Source organism: Eriocheir sinensis, chromosome 54 (assembly GCF_024679095.1).
Source record: "Eriocheir sinensis breed Jianghai 21 chromosome 54, ASM2467909v1, whole genome shotgun sequence".
Classification (NCBI taxonomy): Eukaryota; Metazoa; Arthropoda; class Malacostraca; order Decapoda; family Varunidae; genus Eriocheir; species Eriocheir sinensis.
In genome coordinates this window covers 7,519,381-7,540,891 of record NC_066562.1, presented here as the reverse complement: position 1 = coordinate 7,540,891, position 21,511 = coordinate 7,519,381, and the positions used below count along the sequence as shown (strand labels likewise).

At 44.2% G+C, this 21,511-nt stretch overlaps 2 protein-coding genes and 2 long non-coding RNA genes across 4 annotated transcripts in view; 2 read left to right on the top strand and 2 right to left on the bottom strand.

The window, feature by feature from the left end:
• The window catches only part of LOC126983463 (uncharacterized), a 17,338-nt gene extending 12,546 nt beyond the window's left edge, over positions 1-4,792 (top strand). The window contains exons 5-10 of the mRNA XM_050836161.1: positions 101-266; positions 1,397-1,567; positions 2,213-2,257; positions 2,350-2,588; positions 3,461-3,699; positions 4,773-4,792. Of these exons, the coding sequence (XP_050692118.1) occupies positions 101-266; positions 1,397-1,567; positions 2,213-2,257; positions 2,350-2,588; positions 3,461-3,699; positions 4,773-4,792 (880 nt within the window). The remainder of the gene's footprint in view (positions 1-100; positions 267-1,396; positions 1,568-2,212; positions 2,258-2,349; positions 2,589-3,460; positions 3,700-4,772) is intronic.
• On the top strand, positions 2,440-17,697 carry LOC126983682 (RING finger protein 121-like). Its single transcript, XM_050836711.1, has 8 exons — positions 2,440-2,588; positions 9,608-9,799; positions 11,973-12,013; positions 13,041-13,182; positions 14,549-14,703; positions 15,391-15,619; positions 16,048-16,254; positions 17,386-17,697. Exons 2-8 carry the CDS (start codon positions 9,689-9,691, stop codon positions 17,533-17,535), a joined length of 1,035 nt encoding a protein of 344 aa, XP_050692668.1. The 5' UTR covers positions 2,440-2,588; positions 9,608-9,688; the 3' UTR covers positions 17,536-17,697.
• Positions 5,740-6,364, bottom strand: LOC126983684 (uncharacterized). The gene is made up of 2 exons (XR_007736132.1): positions 6,248-6,364; positions 5,740-6,097 (listed from the first exon to the last, which is right to left on the bottom strand). It is a non-coding gene; the product is annotated as an uncharacterized LOC126983684 (long non-coding RNA).
• On the bottom strand, positions 17,514-21,511 carry LOC126983683 (uncharacterized). Its single transcript, XR_007736131.1, has 3 exons — positions 18,413-21,511; positions 17,828-18,117; positions 17,514-17,655 (listed from the first exon to the last, which is right to left on the bottom strand). It is a non-coding gene; the product is annotated as an uncharacterized LOC126983683 (long non-coding RNA).

Below are 21,511 nucleotides of genomic sequence, written 5' to 3'. Positions count from 1 at the left end.
TGCCTGTGTTTTTTTGGGGGAGGTATCTGTGTATGCAATTTCCTCGTCTGTTTTTCGCTGACCGCCGTCCCTTACCTCTCCCCTTCGGCGCCTTCTGCAGGATGAACCAGCTCACCTTTTGCCCCGTGTACAAGGCGGCCAGCACCTCCCTTACCATCACGTTGCTACAGCTGGCGGGGCACTGGACGCCGCGCACCCAGACCCAGCCCGTGCAGAAGCTGGTCAAGATGTTCTACCCTAAGCTATCCGGACTGGCGGCGCCCTCGGTAAGCTGCGTGGAGAGTAGTAATATAAGTAGTAGTAGTTGTAGTAGTAGTAGTGGTGGTAGTAGTAGTAGTAGTAATAGGTGTTCGCGGTCATCCTTACCTAACCTCTTCTTACCTTACCTTACCTTACCTTACCTTATCTTATCTTACCTTACCTTACCTTACCTTACCTTACCTTACCTTGCATTACCTTACCTTACCTTACCTTACCTTACCTTATCTTATCTTACCTTACCTTACCTTACCTTATCTTACCTTACCTTACCTTACCTTACCTTACCTTACCTTACCTTACCTTACCTTACCTTACCTTTCCTTACCTTACCTTTCTTTCTTTCATCACCTTTTCATAGTCACCCTTCGCCTTGGTTATTATACTTGAGAGAGTTGATAATTACCAGTCGAAGAGATAAAAGAATGAAGATGCTGGTTAACTCTTGCATAAGGGGTTTGGACAGTATAGGGATGAAAGAGTGAAGATGATGATTAACTCTTGCATAAGGGGTTTGGACAGTATAGGGATGAAAGAGTGAAGATGCTGATTAACTCTTGCATAAGGGGTTTGGACAGTATAGGGATGAAAGAGTGAAGATGCTGATTAACTCTTGCAGAAGGGGTTTGGACAGTATAGGGATGAGCTAGAGTAGAAAGTCGTGTGCAGCAGCGGGGTTAAGATAGAGATGGGAGGGGAAACAGGTGTAGAAATAACAGTAAAGCTTCTCTTGAGTGGAAAGAAGAATGTATTTAAAGAAGATATCGATGTTTTAAAAGGGAAACTGAAGGGAAGGAATGTTAGAAGAATTATACCACCATCATCAAACAGTAAAGGAACTCTGAAGGGAAGGAAGAATGTAGTTAACCTTCCTTCCTTCCTTCCTCCTTATTTATCTCTTCTTCGTCTCTTCCTTCTTCCCTCCTCCTCTCCCTTCCTTCCTACTCCTGATGTTTCTCTCTCCTCTTCCTCCTCCTCCTCTTCTCTTTTTCCATCTTTTTTCCCTTCTCATTTTCCGACCTTTCATTCCTTCCTTCAGAGGATATCGATGTTTTAGAAGGGAAACTTAGAAAAAAAGACATTATACCATCATCATACCCCCCTCATCACCACTACCCACCACTACCCACCTTCGCAGATCACCGCCAACACCACCCACTTCATGGTCGTCCGTCACCCCCTGGAACGACTTCTCTCCTGCTACCGCGACAAGTTCCAGCTAGCGTCCAAAGACTACTACTACCACATCATTGGCGAGAAGGTGGTGCGGCGGTACAGGCAGGCGCTTCAGCACATGCCCAAGGACGAGGTAAGGAGGAAGAGGAGGAGGAGGAGGAGGTTGGTGGCTGCAGTAAGGCTTGTGGGATGAGGAACAGGAGGTAAGCAAATTGTCGTACTTTGAACATCGCATTTTTAGCATTTTCATTCCAAAAACTCTCGTACCTTTACAAATAACGATCGAAAATTAAGGTTATCGTTGAAAATGTTAAATAGTGATGGTTTTCTTTCATTTTCGCAATAGTTATTTATGTCAGAAAATACGAAACGGCAATGTGATGAGTACGGTAATTTGACAACGCTACCTCAGTCCCTCCACCTGTCATATCTCTCCACCTGTCACATCTCACCTGTCCTCCACACCTGCCCACCGCTCATCTTTCCCACGGCCCACAGGTGATGGAACTGCAGCAGGAGGTCATATATAAGTCACAGTATTGCTCACCTCAGCCCCTCCACCTGTCATATCTCTCCACCTGTCCTCCCTCACCTGCCCTCCACACCTGCCCACCGCTCACCTTTCCCACGGCCCACAGGTGATGGAACTGCAGCAGGAGGTCATATATAAGTCACAGTATTGCTCACCTCAGCCCCTCCACCTGTCATATCTCTCCACCTGTCCTCCCTCACCTGCCCTCCACACCTGCCCACCGCTCACCTTTCCCACGGCCCACAGGTGATGGAACTGCAGCAGGAGGTCATATATATGTCACAGTATTTGGTCACCTTGCGTCACCTCAGTCATATCTCTCCATCTCTTATCTCACCTGTCCTACACACCTGCCCACCGCTCATCTTTCCCACGCCCCACAGGTGATGGAACTGCAGCAGGAGGTCCGCCAGGCACTCAGGAAACACAGGAACCAGTACGGGGAGGATGCCGGCGCTGGGGACTTCCTCAAGCTGCCCCACAACCCCTTCGCCAACCCCGTGGGGCCGACCTTCCCGGAGTTTGCCCAGCACGTGGCGGACACCAAGCACGACGATGAGCACTGGCGCAGCTACACGGCACACTGCGCGCCCTGCACCCTCACCTACGACATCGTGCTCAGGTGAGGGCTGGGGTGGTAGGGGGGGGGGGTAAGGGATGTGCTTCGGGCTACCTAACCTAACCTAGCCTTGCCTTACCTTATCTTATCTTATCTTACCTTACCTTTCCTTACTTTACCTTGGCTTACTTTACCTTACCTTGCCTTACCTAACCTAACTTTACCTTGCCTTGCCTTGCCTAACCTTACCTTACCTAACTTTACCTAACCTTACCTTACCTTACCTTACCTTACCTAACCTAACCTAACCTTACCTTACCTAACCTAACCTAACCTTACCTAACCTAACCTAACCTAACCTTACCTTACCTTACCTTACCTTACCTTACCTAACCTAACCTAGCCTTGCCTTGCCTTATCTTATCTTATCTTATCTTACCTTACCTTTCCTTACTTTACCTTGGCTTACTTTACCTTACCTTGCCTTACCTAACCTAACTTTACCTTGTCTTGCCTTGCCTAACCTTACCTTACCTAACTTTACCTAACCTTACCTTACCTTACCTTACCTTACCTTACCTTACCTAACCTAACCTAACCTAACCTTACCTTACCTTACCTAACCTAACCTAACCTTACCTTACCTTACCTTACCTTACCGTACCTAACCTTACCTTACCTAACCTAACCTTACCTTACCTAACCTAACCTAACCTAACCTTACCTAACCTAACCTAACCTTACCTTACCTAACCTTACCTTACCTTACCTAACCTAACCTAACCTATGCACTGAGTCGTCTAGTGGATTGCGGTGTGGTGTCATGTGGTGTGGACATCTCTACCACCACAACGACCACAGACCGCACACCACCACCACCTCTGCTCCCTCAAACACACCACCACCACTAACACCAGTCAACCACCCCCACACAGGTTCGAGTCGCTAAAGAAGGAGACGGAGCTGTTTTTGGAGTATCTGGACCGGCGCGGCGAGGTCATTCCGCGCTGGGACAACCCTAACAAGAAGGCCGAGACTGGCGCCGTGTTCTGCCAATACTACTCCCAGCTGCCCCTCGCGCTCATAGACAGACTGGTGGACAAATACCGACGCGATCTCATCATGTTTGAGTACGATGTCGAGGACTACAGGAAGTGTGCCAAGGAGTATCAGAGTGGTGGTGATGGTGGTGGTGTTACTAGTGGTGGTGGTGATGGTGGTGGTGTTACTAGTGGTGGTGGTGTTACTAGTGGTGGTGATGATGGTGGTGGTGATGGTTCGAATACCTGATTGTGAGTGTGTAGTGTGTGTGTGTGTGTGTGTGTGTGTGTGTGTGTGTTTTATCTGTATATATGTGACCGTATTGTATTTTTTTGTGTTGATTTTTATTTTTTTTACGTTGGTTTACTTTTTTAACTTTTTTTTAACATATAACATTATACATATCACACAAACACACACACACACACACACACACACACACACACACACGTTCAAACTAACATGCCACTTAAAATAACTCAGGAAAAAGATATGTATAGATTCTTAACACTAATCTTCTTCAGTTAGTCCGCGGTGTTAGTGAAAATATGATACAGAAAGTCCACGGAAAAGATAGTTCGAAGTGATGTATTTAGAATTCAACGAAGGCAAGGAACAGGGAGATGTGGAAGGGAAGGGAAGAAAAGATGGAAGAAGGGAAGATAAAGAAGGGAAGGGAAGGGAAAGGAAGGCAAGGGAAGGAAGAAAAGATGGTGTCGAGGAAAGGAAGATTGAAAAAAAGAAAGTAGTTGAAAGTTGGAAGAAAGAAAGTATTTGGAAGTAAAATATTAAGAATTCAACGAAGGCAGAGAACAGTCATGAAGAAGCTGCCCTTGAGAGGTTTTTTTAGTTGGTAATGATGAGTTTTAGTAATTCCTTTTGTTAATGAGTTGGTAATGAGAGAGAGAGAGAGAGAGAGAGAGAGAATATATAAAAAAAAAAGGCGATGAAAGAAACGAAAAATAGGAAAGAATTGTAATGAAGAGAAGGGAAGGGAAGAAAAGATGGAAGAAAGGAAGATAAAGAAAGGAAGGAAAAGGGAAGGAGACGAAGGCAAGGAAAGGTAAAGAAAGGGAAGTAAGGGAAAGGAAGAGCAGGAAAAGGAGAAGCAACGGAAGGGAAAGAAAGGAAAAAGAAGGGAAGGAAATCAAAACAAAATACAAAAACAAAAGACAAGCGTGATCAAACCTCATTACCTACAAACAGGGAAGGAGAGGCAGGGATGACAGCGGAGAAAAAATGTCTGGAACTTAATAATGAAAAACAATATCCTACCCTTAATGACGAAAGGAGAATTATTTATAAGAACCAGAGAGCGTGAGCCGTTCCCATTGTGTCTTGAGTAGCTAAGAGGAATGTAAGGAGGGAAGAGGAAGGGAACAGCTCATATCATACCACTTTCAAGCACACGCACACATCTGGTAAGGCTTTGGTAGAGGTTGTGTTGTTGTGTTAGTAGTATTTCCATGGGTAGTGTTATGAGCCTAGTGATAGTTAGATAAGACTTTAGTAGAGGTTGTGTTGTTAGTATTTCCATGGGTAGTGTTATGAGCTTAGTTGTAGTTAGATAAGACTTTAGTAGAGGTTGTGTTGTTAGTATTTCCATGGGTAGTGTTATGAGCCTAGTGATAGTCTGACAAGGCTTTGGTAGATGTTATGTTAGTATTTCCGTGGGTAGTGTTATGAGCCTAGTGATAGTTAGATAAGACTTTGGTAGAGGTTGTGTTAGTATTTCCATGGGTAGTGTTATGAGCCCAGCGATAGTTTAACGAGACATCTACACCATAGATATGACAAAAAAAAACACTTATGGGAACCCGACTAACCTTCATTGTGACCTTGAGAAATAAGTTGTAGGAGCGGAAAGTGAAAATACTGAACATATATTATCATTTTTTTATCATAGCAGTTCTCTAGTCAGGCTCAATATTATTTTGTGTTATTTTGTTGGCAGGATGATGGTGGATATTATTTGAGTGTAACAGAGTATTATCATTATTGTTATTATTGTTATTATTATTATTTTTTGTATGTGTGTGAGTGTGTTAAGTATTAGATATCAAAGGAGTATTTTATTTATGTGATTTTGTATTTTTCTTTAATTTCTTGGTCTTCTTTTTGTTTTATTTGATTTTGTTCTTCTTGTTCTTTTTCTTCTTCTTCCTCTTCTTCGTGGTTTTGTTCTTGTATTTTTTTTTCTTCTCTTTCTTGTTCTTCTTGTTCTTATTTGATTTTGTTCTTTCTTTTCTTCTTCTTCCTTTTCTTTTTATTCTTGTTCTTGTTCTTCTTTCTTCTTTTTCGCGTTCTTGTTATTCTTGTTCTCCGCGTTCGTGTTCTAGTAATTGTTCTTCTTGATTTTGTTCTTCTTCTTCTTTTTTTCCGTGTTTTTACTCTCGTTTCCTTTTCCTCTCGTTCTTGCTATTCTTCCTCCTCTTCTTCGCGTTCTTGTTCTAGTAAATGATCCTCTTGTTCTTCTTTTTCTCCTCCTTCTCCTCCTCATCTCTCTTAAAAACACACACACAGACACAAACCTCTCGCAAACAACTTACACTAACACCAATTTCCTTTTCGTATAGTTCATGAAGTAAATGTTCTTCTTGTTCTCCTTGTTCTTCTTCTTCCCCTCCTTCTCCTCCTCCTCCTCTTCTCTTTCTTAAAAACACACACACACAGACACAAACCTTTCGCAAACAACTTACAGTTACACCAATTTCCCCTCGTATAGTTCACGAAGTAAATGTTCTTCTTGTTCTCCTTGTTCTTCTTCTTACCCTCCTTCTCCTCCTCCTCTTCTCTCTCTTAAAGATTTTCCTTCGTATAATTCAGAGCCATTTCCAGAAGACCAAAACTCCCTTGCAAACAGACTTCTCCTCTCCTCACTTTCTAATCACACTCACATAATTATCATACGGGAAAGTAAAGATGAATATTCAACCCTATAACCGCGTGACCCGAGAGAGGAGTTCAATACCCTATAGACTTGTTAGGGTTGTGATCAGCTGTTTATTGTTATGCATCTCTTGTATGGCTTTCACCGAGCGCGTGTTATTGTTGAATATGGTGATGGTGATGGTGAAGGATAGTGAAAGTTGAGGAGAGGAGAAGAAGGAAGGATGGAGGAAGAGGAGGAGAAAGGTAAAGAAGGGTGATAGTGGGATAATGACGAGAAGGAGAGGAGGAGAAAAATGGATTGAAGAAGATGAGGAAAAAGGAAAAGAAACACGATAACGAGATAATGACGAAAAGGAGGAGACGGAGAATGAGAGAAGGAGAAGAAGAAGGACGAGGAGAAAAATAGATTGAAGAAGAGGAGCAGAAAGGAAAAGAAGGATGATAATAAAATAATGACGAGAACGAGAAGGAGAAGAAGAAGAAACAAAATGGAGGAAGAGGAGGTGGAGAAAGGAAATAAAGAAAGATAGTTTGATGATGGAGAGGAGGAGGAGAACGAGAAGAAGAAGAAGGAGAAGGAAAAGGAAGAAAGGAACGAGAAAGAGGAAGAAAAAGATGACAGTGACGAAGATAAGGAGGAGAAGGAAGACGAAGATAAGAGGAGGAAGAAAAAGAAGAATAAGGTGTTGAGAAATACTCGTGATAATAATAATAATAATAATAATAATAATAATAATAATAATAATAATAATAATAATGATAATAATAATAATGATAATAATAATAATGTTGTTTGCGAATAAAGACTTGAAAGCACCGTGTCTTGTATCCTTAATAAAATACACATGGTTTATTTACGAGTTTGTTAAGAAATTCAATTATAATCAATGTTGTATTAGATAGATAGATAGATAGAGATAGATAGATATTTATGTATGATTTTAAAAGGCTATTGTCTGCATGAATTATATAGCTTTGTTTATACTTTTGTTAATATAATGTTTTCTTTTATCTTGTTATTTATTATCTGATTATTTTATTCTATGACTTTATTATACATTCATTCGCATTGCTTATTCCTTGCATGATGTATTTATAGATTCATTAACATAGTAGTATTGGTAGTAGTAGTAGTAGTAGTAGTAGTAGTAGTAGTAGCAGTAGTAGTAATAGTAGTAGTGGTAGTGGTAGTGGTGATGGTAGTAGTAGTAGTAGTAGTAGTAGTGGTAGTAGCAGTAGTAGTAGTAGTAGTAGTAGCAGAAGGTTCGCTGGTGCTGGCTGGCGCGTCTCTCTCTCTCTCTCTCTCTCTCTCTCTCTCTCTCTCTCTCTCTCTCTCTCTCTCTTGTCCGTCCAGCAGCTTCAGACAAAATTAACTTTCTATTTCAGTCAGTAATAACTGGATACGATTTATATTAAGTAACAACAGATCACTTTCTAATTAATGTAAGGTTCTTTCTCTCTCTCTCTCTCTCTCTCTCTCTCTCTCTCTCTCTCTCTCTCTCTCTCTCTCTCTCTCTCTCTCTCTCTCTCTCTCTCTCTCTCTCAGGTATATATTTAGCCTAATCAGATATCTTTACGGGTCATGGAGAGAGAGAGAGAGACAGAGAGAGAGAGGACGGACAATAGAGAAAGTAACCAAACCAGTATTGAATAAATGGGGGTAGACAAGACTTTCCTACTCTCTCTCTCTCTCTCTCTCTCTCTCTCTCTCTCTCTCTCTCTTTCCTCGTCTTTTTTTTTTTTTTTTTCCTGGTGGTTGTATGCGAAAAACACTCCTCAGACTCTATTTAGCGTTAGTTAGGCCACACTTAGATTATGCTGTCCAGTTTTGGTGCCCACACTACAGAATGGACATCAACTTGCTAGAATCAGTTCAGAGGAGGATGACCAAGATGATTCAGGGGCTGAGGAACCGCCCATATCAAGATAGGCTGAAACATCTAAACTTACATTCACTAGAAAGACGAAGAGTGCGGGGAGATCTGATAGAAGTATTCAAATGGGTCAAGGGTTACAACAAAGGCGATATAAGTAAAGTACTGAGAATTAGCCAGCAGGATAGAACTCGCAGTAATGGATTTAAATTAGAAAACTATAGATTTAGGTATAGGTTAGATTGGTTTAGTAATAGGGTGGTGGGGGAATGGAATAGACTCAGCAATCACATAGTTAGTGCAGGGACGATAGCTTGTTTTAAGAGTAGACTGGATAGCTACATGGACGAGGATGACAGGTGGCAGTGGGGGGAATCTGGAGCTGCCCTGTACACCATTAAGCCTCTTGCAGTCTCCCTATGTTCTTATGTTATGAAGGAAGGAGGGACGGAAGGAAGGAAGGAGGGACGGAAGGAAGGAAGGAGGGAAGGGAGGTAGGAATATCCGTCCTCCCTTTCCTTACTCAAACATTCCCTACCCTGAACGCCTGGGAAAAATTTATGAAAGAGGAGGAGCCGTTGCAAAGGCGAACATGTGACCAACTGACGTCATCCGGGGTAGGTGGACTCTTATCCGTCAGGTCAAAGAATCAGTTTGTAGTCACTATTTGATTATTTGACCTGACGGATAAGAGTCCACCCACCCCACCCTGTCCTGCCCCTCCCATATTTGCCCGTTCCTCTTTGTAAATAAGATGAATTAGTTAATCACTATACCTACTCTCCTCTTCCCGCCCCCTGAATTAATCCCACCATCTGTCAGGCGCAGCGTTGGGGCGGGGTGGTGACCTGACTCCCCTCTATTTGTCTACCCACCTCTCCCTGTCCTGCCACTCCCACATTAACCCTTTCCGTTTTGTATATATATATATAAAGACTTATTAATCACTCTACTCACTCTTCCTACCTATTTCCACTCTTCCAATACACTACTTTATTTGACCTGACGGGTAATTAAGGATCCACCAACCCGTCCCTGTCCTGCCACTCCCACATTTACCCGTTCCATTTTGTGTATAAGAAGAATTGCTAACCACTGTACCAATTTCCACTCTTCCAAAGTTCAAATACACTACTTTATTTGACCTGACGGGTAATTAAGGATCCACCCACCCGTCCCTGTCCTGCCACTCCCACATTTACCCGTTCCATTTTGTGTATAAGAAGAATTGCTAACCACTGTACCAATTTCTACTTTTCCTACACACCCCTGAAGACGGCCGTGTCCATTGAATCCGTTGGGAAAGCAGACCATCATCGTGACCGCCGCCCAGACCCAGACCAAGACGCAGCAGTCATGGCCGGCCTGGAGCACCGCCACCACCACCACGGCCACCAGCACGTCCCCCGCGGCCACTTCCCGAGCCCCCTGGACGAGAAGCTGCTCAAGATCATCAGGGAGAACTTGGTGAGCCTGGAAACACATAAATAACCCGCCATTGTGAGGCTGTGTGGCGTAAAATGACCTAAATATGGCTTTGTTTACATCCCGCCTCTGAGCCTTCATTTTCCCGGTTTTGTCAAATATTGGGATAATTGATTTGTTATTGGTTATTTGTTGTTTATTTTTATCTGTGGGGTTCATTTACCTGTTTTATTTACCTGGGAGGTGGTTATCTTACCTGTGGAGCCGTGTACCTGGTCTGAGTGGGTGTAGGCCTACCTCGATTTTCGAAGTTTGGAGTAATTGATTTGTTATTGATTATCTCTTGTGTATTTTATCTGTGGCATCAAATTACCTGTTTTATTTACCTGGGGGGTGGTTATCTTACCTGTGGCGCCGTGTACCTGGTCTGAGTGGCTGTACCTGGTCTTGCTTTTGATTGATTTTGCCTTCCTACTCTCTCTCTCTCTCTCTCTCTCTCTCTCTCTCTCTCTCTCTCTCTCTCTCTCTCTCTCTCTCTCCACTGGTTCCAGGCGCTTCCCCTTCCCCTGCTCTGGATGACTTGAGGCAGGGTGTTGTGGTGGCAGCGTGGGTAGCCTGGTGTGGGTGGTTCATCTGGTAGCCTGCTGAGCCACTTGTCCAGTCTATATTTGAAGGACTCCACTGGTAACCCTGTTAGGTCCCTCAAACTTCTTGGCAAGCAGTTAAAGAGTCTGGTACCGTTGTGTGCGAAGGAGTTGTGGGTAAAGATTTGTTTTAGTTGCGTCGTGCCAGTATTTCATCACCTGCCTTATGAAACATTACTAGCTCTTCATATATCTTTTCTACAGACGTTCAACAATCATGGAAACGCTTTCAAAATGCTTTCAAAATCCAATTCAAGGACTATTTATTGTTGAAAATAGGGGATAATATTCACGAAAGCGTGGCCTCCTCTGCGGCGGCCGCGGTGGCGGTGCAGCTGGTGTTGCGAGAAATACCTCCTCGCAGAAATAAGTCGCATATACATGTGGGGGGAGGGCACGGCCCCCCATGTTAGAAGGGGGGGTCGAGGGGGACAAAGCCCCCCATTAGCAGGTTGTAAAGTTCGGTTGGAGCAGTTTAAATATGCTCCCCCACCCTAAATCCTCTGCGTGCTATTTTTTGGCTGCAGCCGCCGCTGCGGCCGCCACCAAACGAGGCTACGCTTTTGTGAATATTATTCCCTATTTTCAACAATAAATAGTCCTTGAATTGGATTTTGAAAGCATTTCCATGATTGTTGAGCATTTGTAGAAAAGCTACATGAAGAGCTAGTGATGTTTCATAAGGTAGGTAATGAAATACTGGCATGACGCTACTAAAACAAATCTTTACCGAGTTGTGTATTGTTGTCTTGACTCTTTGGGTGTTTCCTTCAGTGCCCTTCACATAGCACACCCTTCCTCTTCTTAGATGAAGGTTCACCTCCACACCTCCACCTCCCACCATGATCTTCCATACACATTCATAGCAATCTGCCTTTTGGTTTGTAAACAAAACACACATCTAGAAATAGGAGGACGCAGAGAAACACAACACTGGTGCTCTTCTTGAATGAGGTCACTGAAGTTAGGGTTGATTGAAGACCTGGGCAGCATGTGGGTGACCTTCAGACACTCGGCGAGGGTTGGAATTGTCGGTGATCATTGGTGGGACTCGAACCACTCAACCACTGCCTCACCCACAGCCTCCCACTTTTTTTTTATTCCGTCTTTTTCTTTTACTTGTTGCTCTTGTTCTTGATTTTGTTCTTCTCGTCTTTCTCTTCTTATATGTGTTTTGTGTCTTTTCTCCTCCTTCTTGATTTTGTTCTTTTCATCTTCCTCTTCTTATTTGTGTTTTGTTTCTTTTCTCCTCCTTGTTCTTGTTATTCTTCTTCACTGCGTTCTTGTTCAGGTAAGGGGGAAAAAAGGCCTGCTAATCACTGCTCCAGGAAAAGAAAAATGAATGAGTGTCAGGAAGAGAGGTCAATTTCAGATGGAGAGGTGCCTGAAACTCTCCTTAGGGTAGTTACAGTTTCAGAAGCCCACAGTGTAATAGAACTTGAATTGAGAACTTGATCAAAATAGTCAAGGTAGAACCAGGCAAGAGGCGCAGCATAACCTAACTAAATCTTCTCGACCTTACTGTTTCCTTCAACCTAACATAATCTAACCTTTTTCTTACTTTCTTTCAGACAGACTTAGAGGGCACACTAACAGAGGAGGAAAAATGGAGGTAAGTAAGAGGACACTCGTTAAGTAAGACAGAATAAGGCAGGTGAGAAAGGTGGGCTGGGGGGGATTTCTTACCTGGATGGGGACACGCCCCAGCCAAAAACTGTGTGATGTCTCCAACCAAAACTGCAGCTGATGAATTTTCATGAAGATGGTCAGATGGTTGGCTAATATGACATCACAAGATGGCACGGACAACTACTAATTTTCAATACCCAGTCAATAACATCAATCCAAACAAGACACCCAAAGAACAACCAAACCACGTGGCAAATTAATCAAACTCGTATAAGATCTGACCAAGATGCTTGCCCAGCTGGTGCTTGAAGGAATTCACCGAGATGACAGAAACAACAGAATCCGGCAAGCTGTTCCAAATGTTAATTACTCTCAATGAGAAGAAGCGGGCTCTCACATCAGTGTTACAACGGGGGACATAAAGCTTGTAGGAGTGACCTCTAGTGTCCCTATTGTGATTTCTTGTCAGCAAATGATCAAGATTCGGACAAAGTCCTTCTTCAATTTTAAACACCATAATAAGATCAGCTCTGATCAGTCTGCCTTTGATCGAGTAGAGACTTAGTTACGTGAGCCGATCCCTATAAGGTATGTCACAGAACCCAATGATTTTCTTAGTCCACCTTCTCTGAACAGCTTCTAGTAGTCTTACATCACCCAAATATCCAGTAAACCACACCACAGAAGCATAGTAGAATTGGCCTAATATGTGAAATAAAAACCTCTCATAAAATCTGGAGTTCTGCAAACAGTTCCCTTAGGGGCTTGCAGAATAGGAGAAACAGTGGAAAGTGAAACAAAAAAGAAATTTGATGGATGTTTAAACACACTCCAACCATTCAACCCTTACCTCCCTTTACCTAATCTAACCTCCCTTGATTTGATTTGATTTGATTGATGTTTAAACACACGCCAACCATTCAAGCCCTTACCTCCCTTTACCTAATCTAACCTCCCAACCATTCAAGCCCTTACCTCCCTTTACCTAATCTAACCTCCCTCCCCCACAGACTAGAACACCTCCGGCTACACGAGAAGCACCGTGGCCACGAGGAAATGCACGCGGAGATGGTGCTGATCCTGCTGTGCGTGACCATGGTGGCACAGGTCGGCCTCGTCGCCTGGAAGAAGAAGCACTACAAGTCATACCAGGTGAGTGCCGCAAGGGGTGCCATTCTGTAGCGTGTGCCGGCCTTCCTCGAGTCTGGAATTAATACAAACCTAAACATGGCTGAGTGACTATGATGATGGCAAGTTTATTAAAAGGACATCAGTGGGGTATTCTTAAGCAATCAAGGGCTTTGGTAGAGGCTGTGGGTAGTGTTAAGAGCCTAGTGGTAGTTTGACAAGGCTTCTGCACCGTTAATGTGAAATATGCTCATGGGAACTTGACTAATCTTACTTATAGCTTAGTGAAATATTTTTAGTGAGAGTTGAAAGCTTCTGAGAATCATACACATGTCCCAGGTTCAATTCCTTGGTGGAGTGGGCAGATAGGCAGCCTCTCTTAACCCGTCCACTGTGACTGGCACGGATTTGGCCTTCACTGGTAGCCTGGTCACGTATACACTCCCAGGTCTTTCTCTGCCTTTGTGGTGGATAGTGGAGTGTTTCCCATGTGGTATTGGTATGCTGTATATCCCTTCCCAAGGTGCAGGACTTTACATTTTTCTTCATTGAATTGTAGCAGCCACTTTTTGATCCATTCCTGTAGCTTGGTGATGTCTTCTTGTAGGAAATCTGCAGTCTTGGGGTTAAAAGCCTAGTGATAGTTTGAATATCTGGACTATAGTTTATCCGGTGCTTGTCTGTCCAACCTTTACAAGTCTAGACAACACCCTGAACCACACCTTCCACCCATCCCTCCACTAACTCTCCCCCACCAACCCAAATTTGTGGCTTTACCGTGTAGCAGCGACAGGCCAAATTTGTGGCTTTACCGTGTAGCAGCGACAGGCCAAATTTGTGGCTTACCGTGTAGCAGCGACAGGCCAAAATTTGTGGCTTTACCGTGTAGCAGCGACAGGCCAAATTTGTGGCTTTACCGTGTACCAGCGACAGGCCAAATTTGTGGCTTTACCGTGTAGCAGCGACAGGCCAAATTTGTGGCTTTACCCATGTAGCAGCGACGGGCCAAATTTGTGGCTTTACCATGTACCAGCGACGGGGCAAATTTGTGGCTTACCGTGTACCAGCGACGGGCCAAATTTGTGGCTTACCATGTACCAGCGATGGGCCAAATTTGTGGCTTACCATGTACCAGCGACGGGCCAAATTTGTGGCTTACCATGTACCAGCGATGGGCCAAATTTGTGGCTTACCATGTACCAGCGACGGGCCAAATTTGAACCACGATACAAACCCCCCAAAATAGATGATACATAAACTGATCACAGATGCTTTGATATACATTATGAAATGGTTTGTGTGAGCGATGATGTCCCACCATTACAAATCTATACAGCACCCTGAACCACACCTTCCACCCTCCCACTAACCCCCTCCACCCCCGTTCCAGTTTGTGAGCATGATAGGTGTGTGGGTCATCCCCTTCCTGCTCTGCCTCCACAACCACTGGTGGCGTTTCATCTTCATCTGGCTGCTCTTCTCATCCGTCACAGTCATCGTGGTCAAGAAGGCCCTGGAGCGACCCCTTGACCCCTCCACGCCAAGGTCAGTCTGCCAGGGAGATACCATACACAGGGCAGGGCTATACGGAGAATTAGGGTCATATTATTAACCCGGTAGCAGCGACGGGCCAAATTTGTGGCTTTACCGTGTAGCAGCGACGGGCCAAATTTGTGGCTTTACCGTGTAGCAGCGACGGGCCAAATTTGTGGCTTTACCGTGTAGCAGCGACGGGCCAAATTTGTGGCTTTACCGTGTAGCAGCGACGGGCCAAATTTGTGGCTTTACAGTGTAGCAGCGACGGGCCAAATTTGTGGCTTTACCGTGTAGCAGCGACGGGCCAAATTTGTGGCTTTACCATGTAGCAGCAACGGGCCAAATTTGTGGCTTTACCATGTAGCAGCAACGGGCCAAATTTGTGGCTTTACCATGTAGCAGCAACGGGCCAAATTTGTGGCTTTACCATGTAGCAGCGACGGGCCAAATTTGTGGCTTTACCATGTAGCAGCGACGGGCCAAATTTGTGCTGTGATTTTAACCCCCCAAAATAGATCATACACAAACTGATCACAAATGCTTTGATATATATTATGAAATGGTTTGTGTGAGGGGTGATTTTTTCTCATTTTTCTCGCTTAGAGGGACCATTAAGAATCATGATCCCCGCTGCTACCGGGTTAAACATTTCGCAGGCCATGTGCCACCGCCTCACCTCCCCTTCCCCCCCCCCAGGCAGGTGTACAAGTGGTTCCTGCTGATCTACAAGCTGTGCTGTGGGCTGGGCGTTGTGGGCTACGTCATCATCATGGTCACTATGATGGGCTTCAACCTGCTCTTCGGCGTCAAGGCCAACGTGTGGATGGACAGTGGTCTGCTGCTCATCTTCTACGGCCTCTACTACGGCGTGCTGGGCCGCGACATTGCCGAGGTCTGCGCCGATAAGATGGCGTCGCACATTGGGGTGAGTCGGGGGTGAGGGGTAGTAGCGTGGGGGTTGTTTGTTATATATTTGTTTATTAAGTAATATTGTACAGTCATGTCCCACCCAATGCCATTAATTGGTTTCAAAAGGCATGATGTAAACTGAACATATTTTCTTAAAAACGCCTTAAAATGACTCAAAATATCTTTAAATTAGGTGTATGATTTATAAATTTCAATGTGGTGCTGGTCCATGCCTAGTCTTGGTGCAGGGTGTGTTGCTGAGTGATGTAAATTTGGACATAATGGAATTCACTCAACAAATATTTACTGATCTAGATCTAGAATTTTGACAGGAAGTTGAATTCAAAGTAAGTCAAAAAGGGATATGACTATTTATTTATTCATATTATTTATTTTTTATTCATATTAGCTCTCATACTAAGCTCACCCCATGCCACCCCACAGTACTACACCCCACACGGCATGCCCACGCGCACACTGGAGCCGGGTGTGTGTGCGGTGTGCGGCAACCCCCAGCTGGTGCCAGAGGGGGAGGAGGGCATCATTGAGAACACCTACCGCCTCTCCTGTGGCCACACCTTCCACGAGTTCTGCATCCGCGGCTGGTGCATTGTGGGCAAGAAGCAGACCTGTCCGTACTGCAAGGAGAAGGTGGGTGGGGGGGGGTGGGGGGAAGGGAAGGGGTGCATGTTTAACCCGTCCGCTGCGATTGGCATGGATTTCACCTTCACTGGTAGCCTGGTCACATACTCCCAGGTCTTTCTATGCCTCTGTGGTGGATAGTGGAGTAGGTCTTTCTCTGCCTCTGTGGTGGATAGTGGAGTAGGTCTTTCTCTCCCTCTGTGGTGGATAGTGGAGTAGGTCTTTCTCTGCCTCTGTGGTGGATAGTGGAGTGGGTCTTTCTCTGCCTCTGTGGTGGATAGTGGAGTAGTATTTCTCTCTGCCTCTGTGGTGGATAGTGGAGTAGGTCGTTCTGTCTCTGTGGTGGAAAGCGGAGTAGGTCTTTCTCTGCCTCTGTGGTGGATAGTGGAGTAGGTCTTTCTCTCCCTCTGTGGTGGATAGTGGAGTAGGTCTTTCTCTCCCTCTGTGGTGGATAGTGGAGTAGGTCTTTCTGCCTCTGTGGTGGATTGTGGAGTATGTCTTTCTCTCCCTCTGTGGTGGATAGTGAAGTAGGTCTTTCTCTCTGCCTCTGTGGTGGATAGTGGAGCAGGTCTTTCTCTGCCTCTGTGGTGGATAGTGGAGTAGGTCTTTCTCTGCCTCTGTGGTGGATAGTGGAGTGTCTCCCATGTGGTATTGGTATGCTGGATATCCCCTCCCAAGGTGCAAGACTTTACATTTTTCTTCATTGAATTGTAGCAGCCACTTTTTGCTTCACCCCTGTAGCTTGGTGTTAAAAGGAATGTGAGTTGAGGTTAGTAGTTTGTTGGGGTTGAGTTCTAAAGGTTCAAAGAGTAGGGGCAGGTCTGTTTGGATGAGGACTGCAGTATCATCAACCCCTCAAGCTGTTATTTCTCTCTTTTTCTCTCTTCTCTCTATTCTCTAAGTTAACTCACCACACTTCACACCATAACTCTTTTCAGTCAACCTATTTACCAGTTAAGTCCTTCGTTAGAGCTCAGTGACCTCAACCTCTCCAAGCTGTTATTTCTCTCTCTCCTCTCATCTCTCTGTTATCTAAGTTTCCTCACCACACTCTACACCTTAACCCTCTTTTCAGTCAACCTATTTACCTGTTAAGCCGTTCATTAGGCCATCCACCGCCTGTCACATCCTTACTTCCAGGTGGACCTCAAGAAGATGTTCTGCAACCCCTGGGAGAAGCCGCATGTGTTCTATGGTCAGCTCTTGGACTGGGTGCGGCTGCTGGTGGCGTGGCAGCCGGCCATCATCCTCCTGGTCCAAGGCATCAACAACTACCTCGGACTTCAGTAGTGGCTCCCCCCTGCCGTGACACATCCCACCCTGCCTGTTCCTGCTCACTCTACCCCTGTTCCCTTTCACCTTGCTCCTGTTTGTGTCTCCTTCTACCCTCCTAACCTGACTTAACTTAACCTAACCCTGCCTGTTCCTGCCCCCTCTATCCCTGTTCCCTTTCACCTTGCTCCTGTTTGTGTCTCCTCCTCCTAACCTGACTTAACCTAACCCTGCCTGTTCCTGCCCCCTCTACCCCTGTTCCCTTTCACCTTGCTCCTGTTTGTGTCTCCTCCTCCTAACCTGACTTAACCTAACCCTGCCTTTCCTGCCCCCTCTATCCCTGTTCCCTTTCACCTTGCTCCTGTTTGTGTCTCCTTCTACCCTCCTAACCTGACTTAACTTAACCTAACCCTGCCTTTCCTGCCCTCCGTCCTGCTGGTCCTGCTCTCCAACCTGTGTCTAACCTAACCTAACATAACCTAACCCTGCTTATTCCTGCCCTGCCCTTCTGTTCCTGCCGCTCTTCCTTACCTTACCTAACCTAACCTCTTCCCTGTCTTGTTCCTGTCCCTCTCCCTCTCCCTCCTTACCTAACCTAACCTAACCCAGCTTATTCCTGCCCTGCCCTTTTGTTCCTGCCACTCTTCCTTACCTTACTTAACCTAACCTAACCCTACCCTTTCTACCCCTCCACCCTGTCTTGTTCCTGTCCCTCCCTCTCCCTCCTTACCTAACCTAACCTAACCCTACCCTTCCTACCCCTCCACTCTGTCTTGTTTCCATCCCTACCTTCTCCCTCCTTAACTAACCTAACCTAACCTAACCCTTCCTACCCCTCTGCCAATGTCTTGTTCCTGTACCTCTCCCTGCCTTCTCCCTCCTTACCTAACCTAACCCTCCCTACCCTTCCCTTCCTACCCGTCTGCCATGTCTTGTTTCAGTCCCTTCCTCCCTTACCTAACCTAACCTAACCCTGCTTATTCCTGCCCTGCTCTTCTCTTCCTATCCCTCTTCCTCCCTTCTCCCTCCTTACCTAACCTAATCTAACCCTGCCTATTCCTTTTCCTCCCCCTTCCTTCTCCCTCCTTACCTAACCTAACCCTGTCCCTTCCTGTCCCTTCCTTCCTTTCCCTAACCTAACCATAACACTGTCCCCCTCTGCCCTGTTCTATTCCTATCCTAACTTGACCTGACCTGACCTGGCCCCCACCCTACCCACCACTCCCAGATGCTCTAGTCACCTGTTTGCCCCTGGGAAGTGTGGGTTGCCAACTTTTCCTCTCCTTCTTTGTCTTCTTTTCTTCCTATATTCTTTCTTCCGCTGTTCTGTGGCTTGATTTTTTTTTTTTTTTTTTCCATCTATTTTTTTTCTTCTTGTTTATATGTCTTTTATTTTTTCCCTTTTGGCTTTTCCTCTTTTTATCACATTACTCGCATCTTCATTTATTTTCTCTCACACTTTTATTTATTTATTACTTTTCCTACTTTTCTGCTTTTTCTAATTCTCTTTTTTTTTCTCCATTTCTTTGTCTTCATTTTTTTACTGTTTCTCCTCTTCCTCTTTCATCGTCGTTTCTGTTTTCTGTTTTCATTTTTATCCTTTCTTTCCCTCCCCTTCCTCACCTTTTGCATTTAACGTAACAAAAAGGCTCAGATTTCCATTACTCAACTCACAACCAAGAGAGCCCGGGTTCGATTCCCAGGCGGTGTGGAAACATTTAAGCAAGTTTTCCGACACCCTACGCCCCTGTCCACCCAGCAGTGAATGGGTACCAGGTATTAATCGGGGGTTGTGTGCCGTCTCCTGGGATCCGTTCTCTTCTATAATTCCTTCCCCTTCTGTCTCTCTCCGGCATATGACCACAGATGTTGCGCTGACTAAACAAAACTTTCCAACCTTTCCGTTGTGCGTTAACAAAATAAAGATAAACAAATAGAGTTAAGAAAGTCAATTATATTACTACTACACAATTTTTCTTTTTTCATCTTCTCAATTTCCGTTAAAGGTCTAAGTTTTCCGTCGCTGAAACGCTCGATAATAAACATAATTGATGGATAGAAGGAGAAAATTGATCCCCCCCCAAAAATGATGATAGATTAACCCGTCCTTTCTATTTTTTCATTATGTCTTTTCATCACAATTTCCGTTCAAGTCCAAAGTTTTCCGTCGCTGAAACGCTCGATAATAAACATAATTGATGGATAGAAGAAGGCGAAAATTGATCTCCCCCCAAAAATTATGATAGATTAACCCGTCCTTTCTATTTTTTCATTAAGTCTTTTCATCACAATTTCCGTTCAAGTCCAAAGCTTTCCGTCGCTGAAACGCTCGATGATGACGATAATTGATGGATAGAAAAAGAAAACGGACAAAAAAAAGATGATTATGATGATTGATTAACCCGTCCTTTAATTATTTCCCTCTAAGTTACATCTCAAATTATTACGATTATTATTTATTTTGCCTCGTCATCTCCGTCTCCCTCCATCCTTCCTTATTAGAATTTATTATTAGTACGATTATCACAAATTACTCCTATTATTACGATTATTATTATACGCAATCATCCGTCCTCCGTCTTTCAATTATCTTTTTTTTTTTATATCATTTATCGCTTTTATTTCCCTTCTATGGTTAATTTTTCCGAGTCACATTTTTTTTTTTATTTTTTTTTAATTTTTTTTTTATTGTGGCTCTGGTTCTTTGTCTCTTATAATCAAGACCGTTCACATTGATTATTGTTATTATTTTCTTTCTCTTTTCTTTTTTTCCTTCATTCATCGTGTACATTCCTTCATTAGTTAAGTTCCTGATTCATTGATTTTGCTATGTTCTATTCCTTTCCTCTCCCCTTTCCTCTTCTCCCTTCTTCCTCTACCTCCTCTATTCTTAAATCTCCCTTCCTTTCTCTTACATTTCTCTCCTTTTTCCTTCTTCTGTTCTTTCCTCTCCCTTCCTTCCTTCCCTTATCTCCTCTCCTTTCTATAGATTTCTCTCCATTTTTCTTCATTTTCCTCTTCTCCTTCCCTCCATTACCTCATCTATTCTTTCCTCTCCTTCCTTCCTCGTCCTTCTCTCTATATAGATTTCTCTCCTTCCTCTCCCTTTCCTCTTCCTCCTCTATTCTTCCCTCTTCCTCTATAGATTTCTCTCCATTTTTCTTCCTTTTCTCCATTCCTCCTTCCTATCATGTCTTTCCTTACTTCTCTTCTTCCACCCTCTCTTCCTCCCTTCCTTCCTTTTCACTTTCCCTCTCCTCTATGTAACTTCTCTCCGTTCCTCCTTCCTTTGCCTTCTACCCCTCCTCTTCCTTCTCTCCATCCCCTTCCTCCTCCTTTTCCATCCCTCCAATAAAACAGAAAAAAGAAAAAACGCTCACCACACCACCACCACCACTACCATCATCATATTCAGTGGTGTTGGTGGTGACGGAAAATGGTGACGAAAAAGACGATATCGGTGGTGACATAGTGGTGATGAACGGACACCACTCGCTCGCTCCACGCTGCCCCCCCCTCCCCCCCCAGTGCAATTACGGACCTATGGGGGGTGGGTGTTTGTGCGTGTGTATGCGTGTGTATGTGTGTGTGTGTGTGTGTGTGTGTGGAGGTGAAAGCTGGCTGGTGTTGGTGTTTTTATTTTTTGGTGATTTGGTGGTGATTGGGGTGGGTTGCTCGCTCTCTCTCTCTCTCTCTCCTTTTTTTTCTGTGTGTGTGTGTGTGTGTGTGTGTGTGTGTGTGTGTGTGTGTGTGTGTTAACCGCCAACATTAGCAATAGATATTTTTAACCCTATTTATTTAGTATTCCTGTTGTTTATTTGATTTCTATTATTGTTATCATTATTATTATTATTATTATTATTATCATTATTAAACTTGATTGTCATATAGTAGTCAGAGAGAGAGAGAGAGAGAGAGCAGGGTTCGTCGAGACAGGATGACATACTATTGACAGTTTTAAGGTATGATTTAAGTATGTTAATAAAGAAATTTT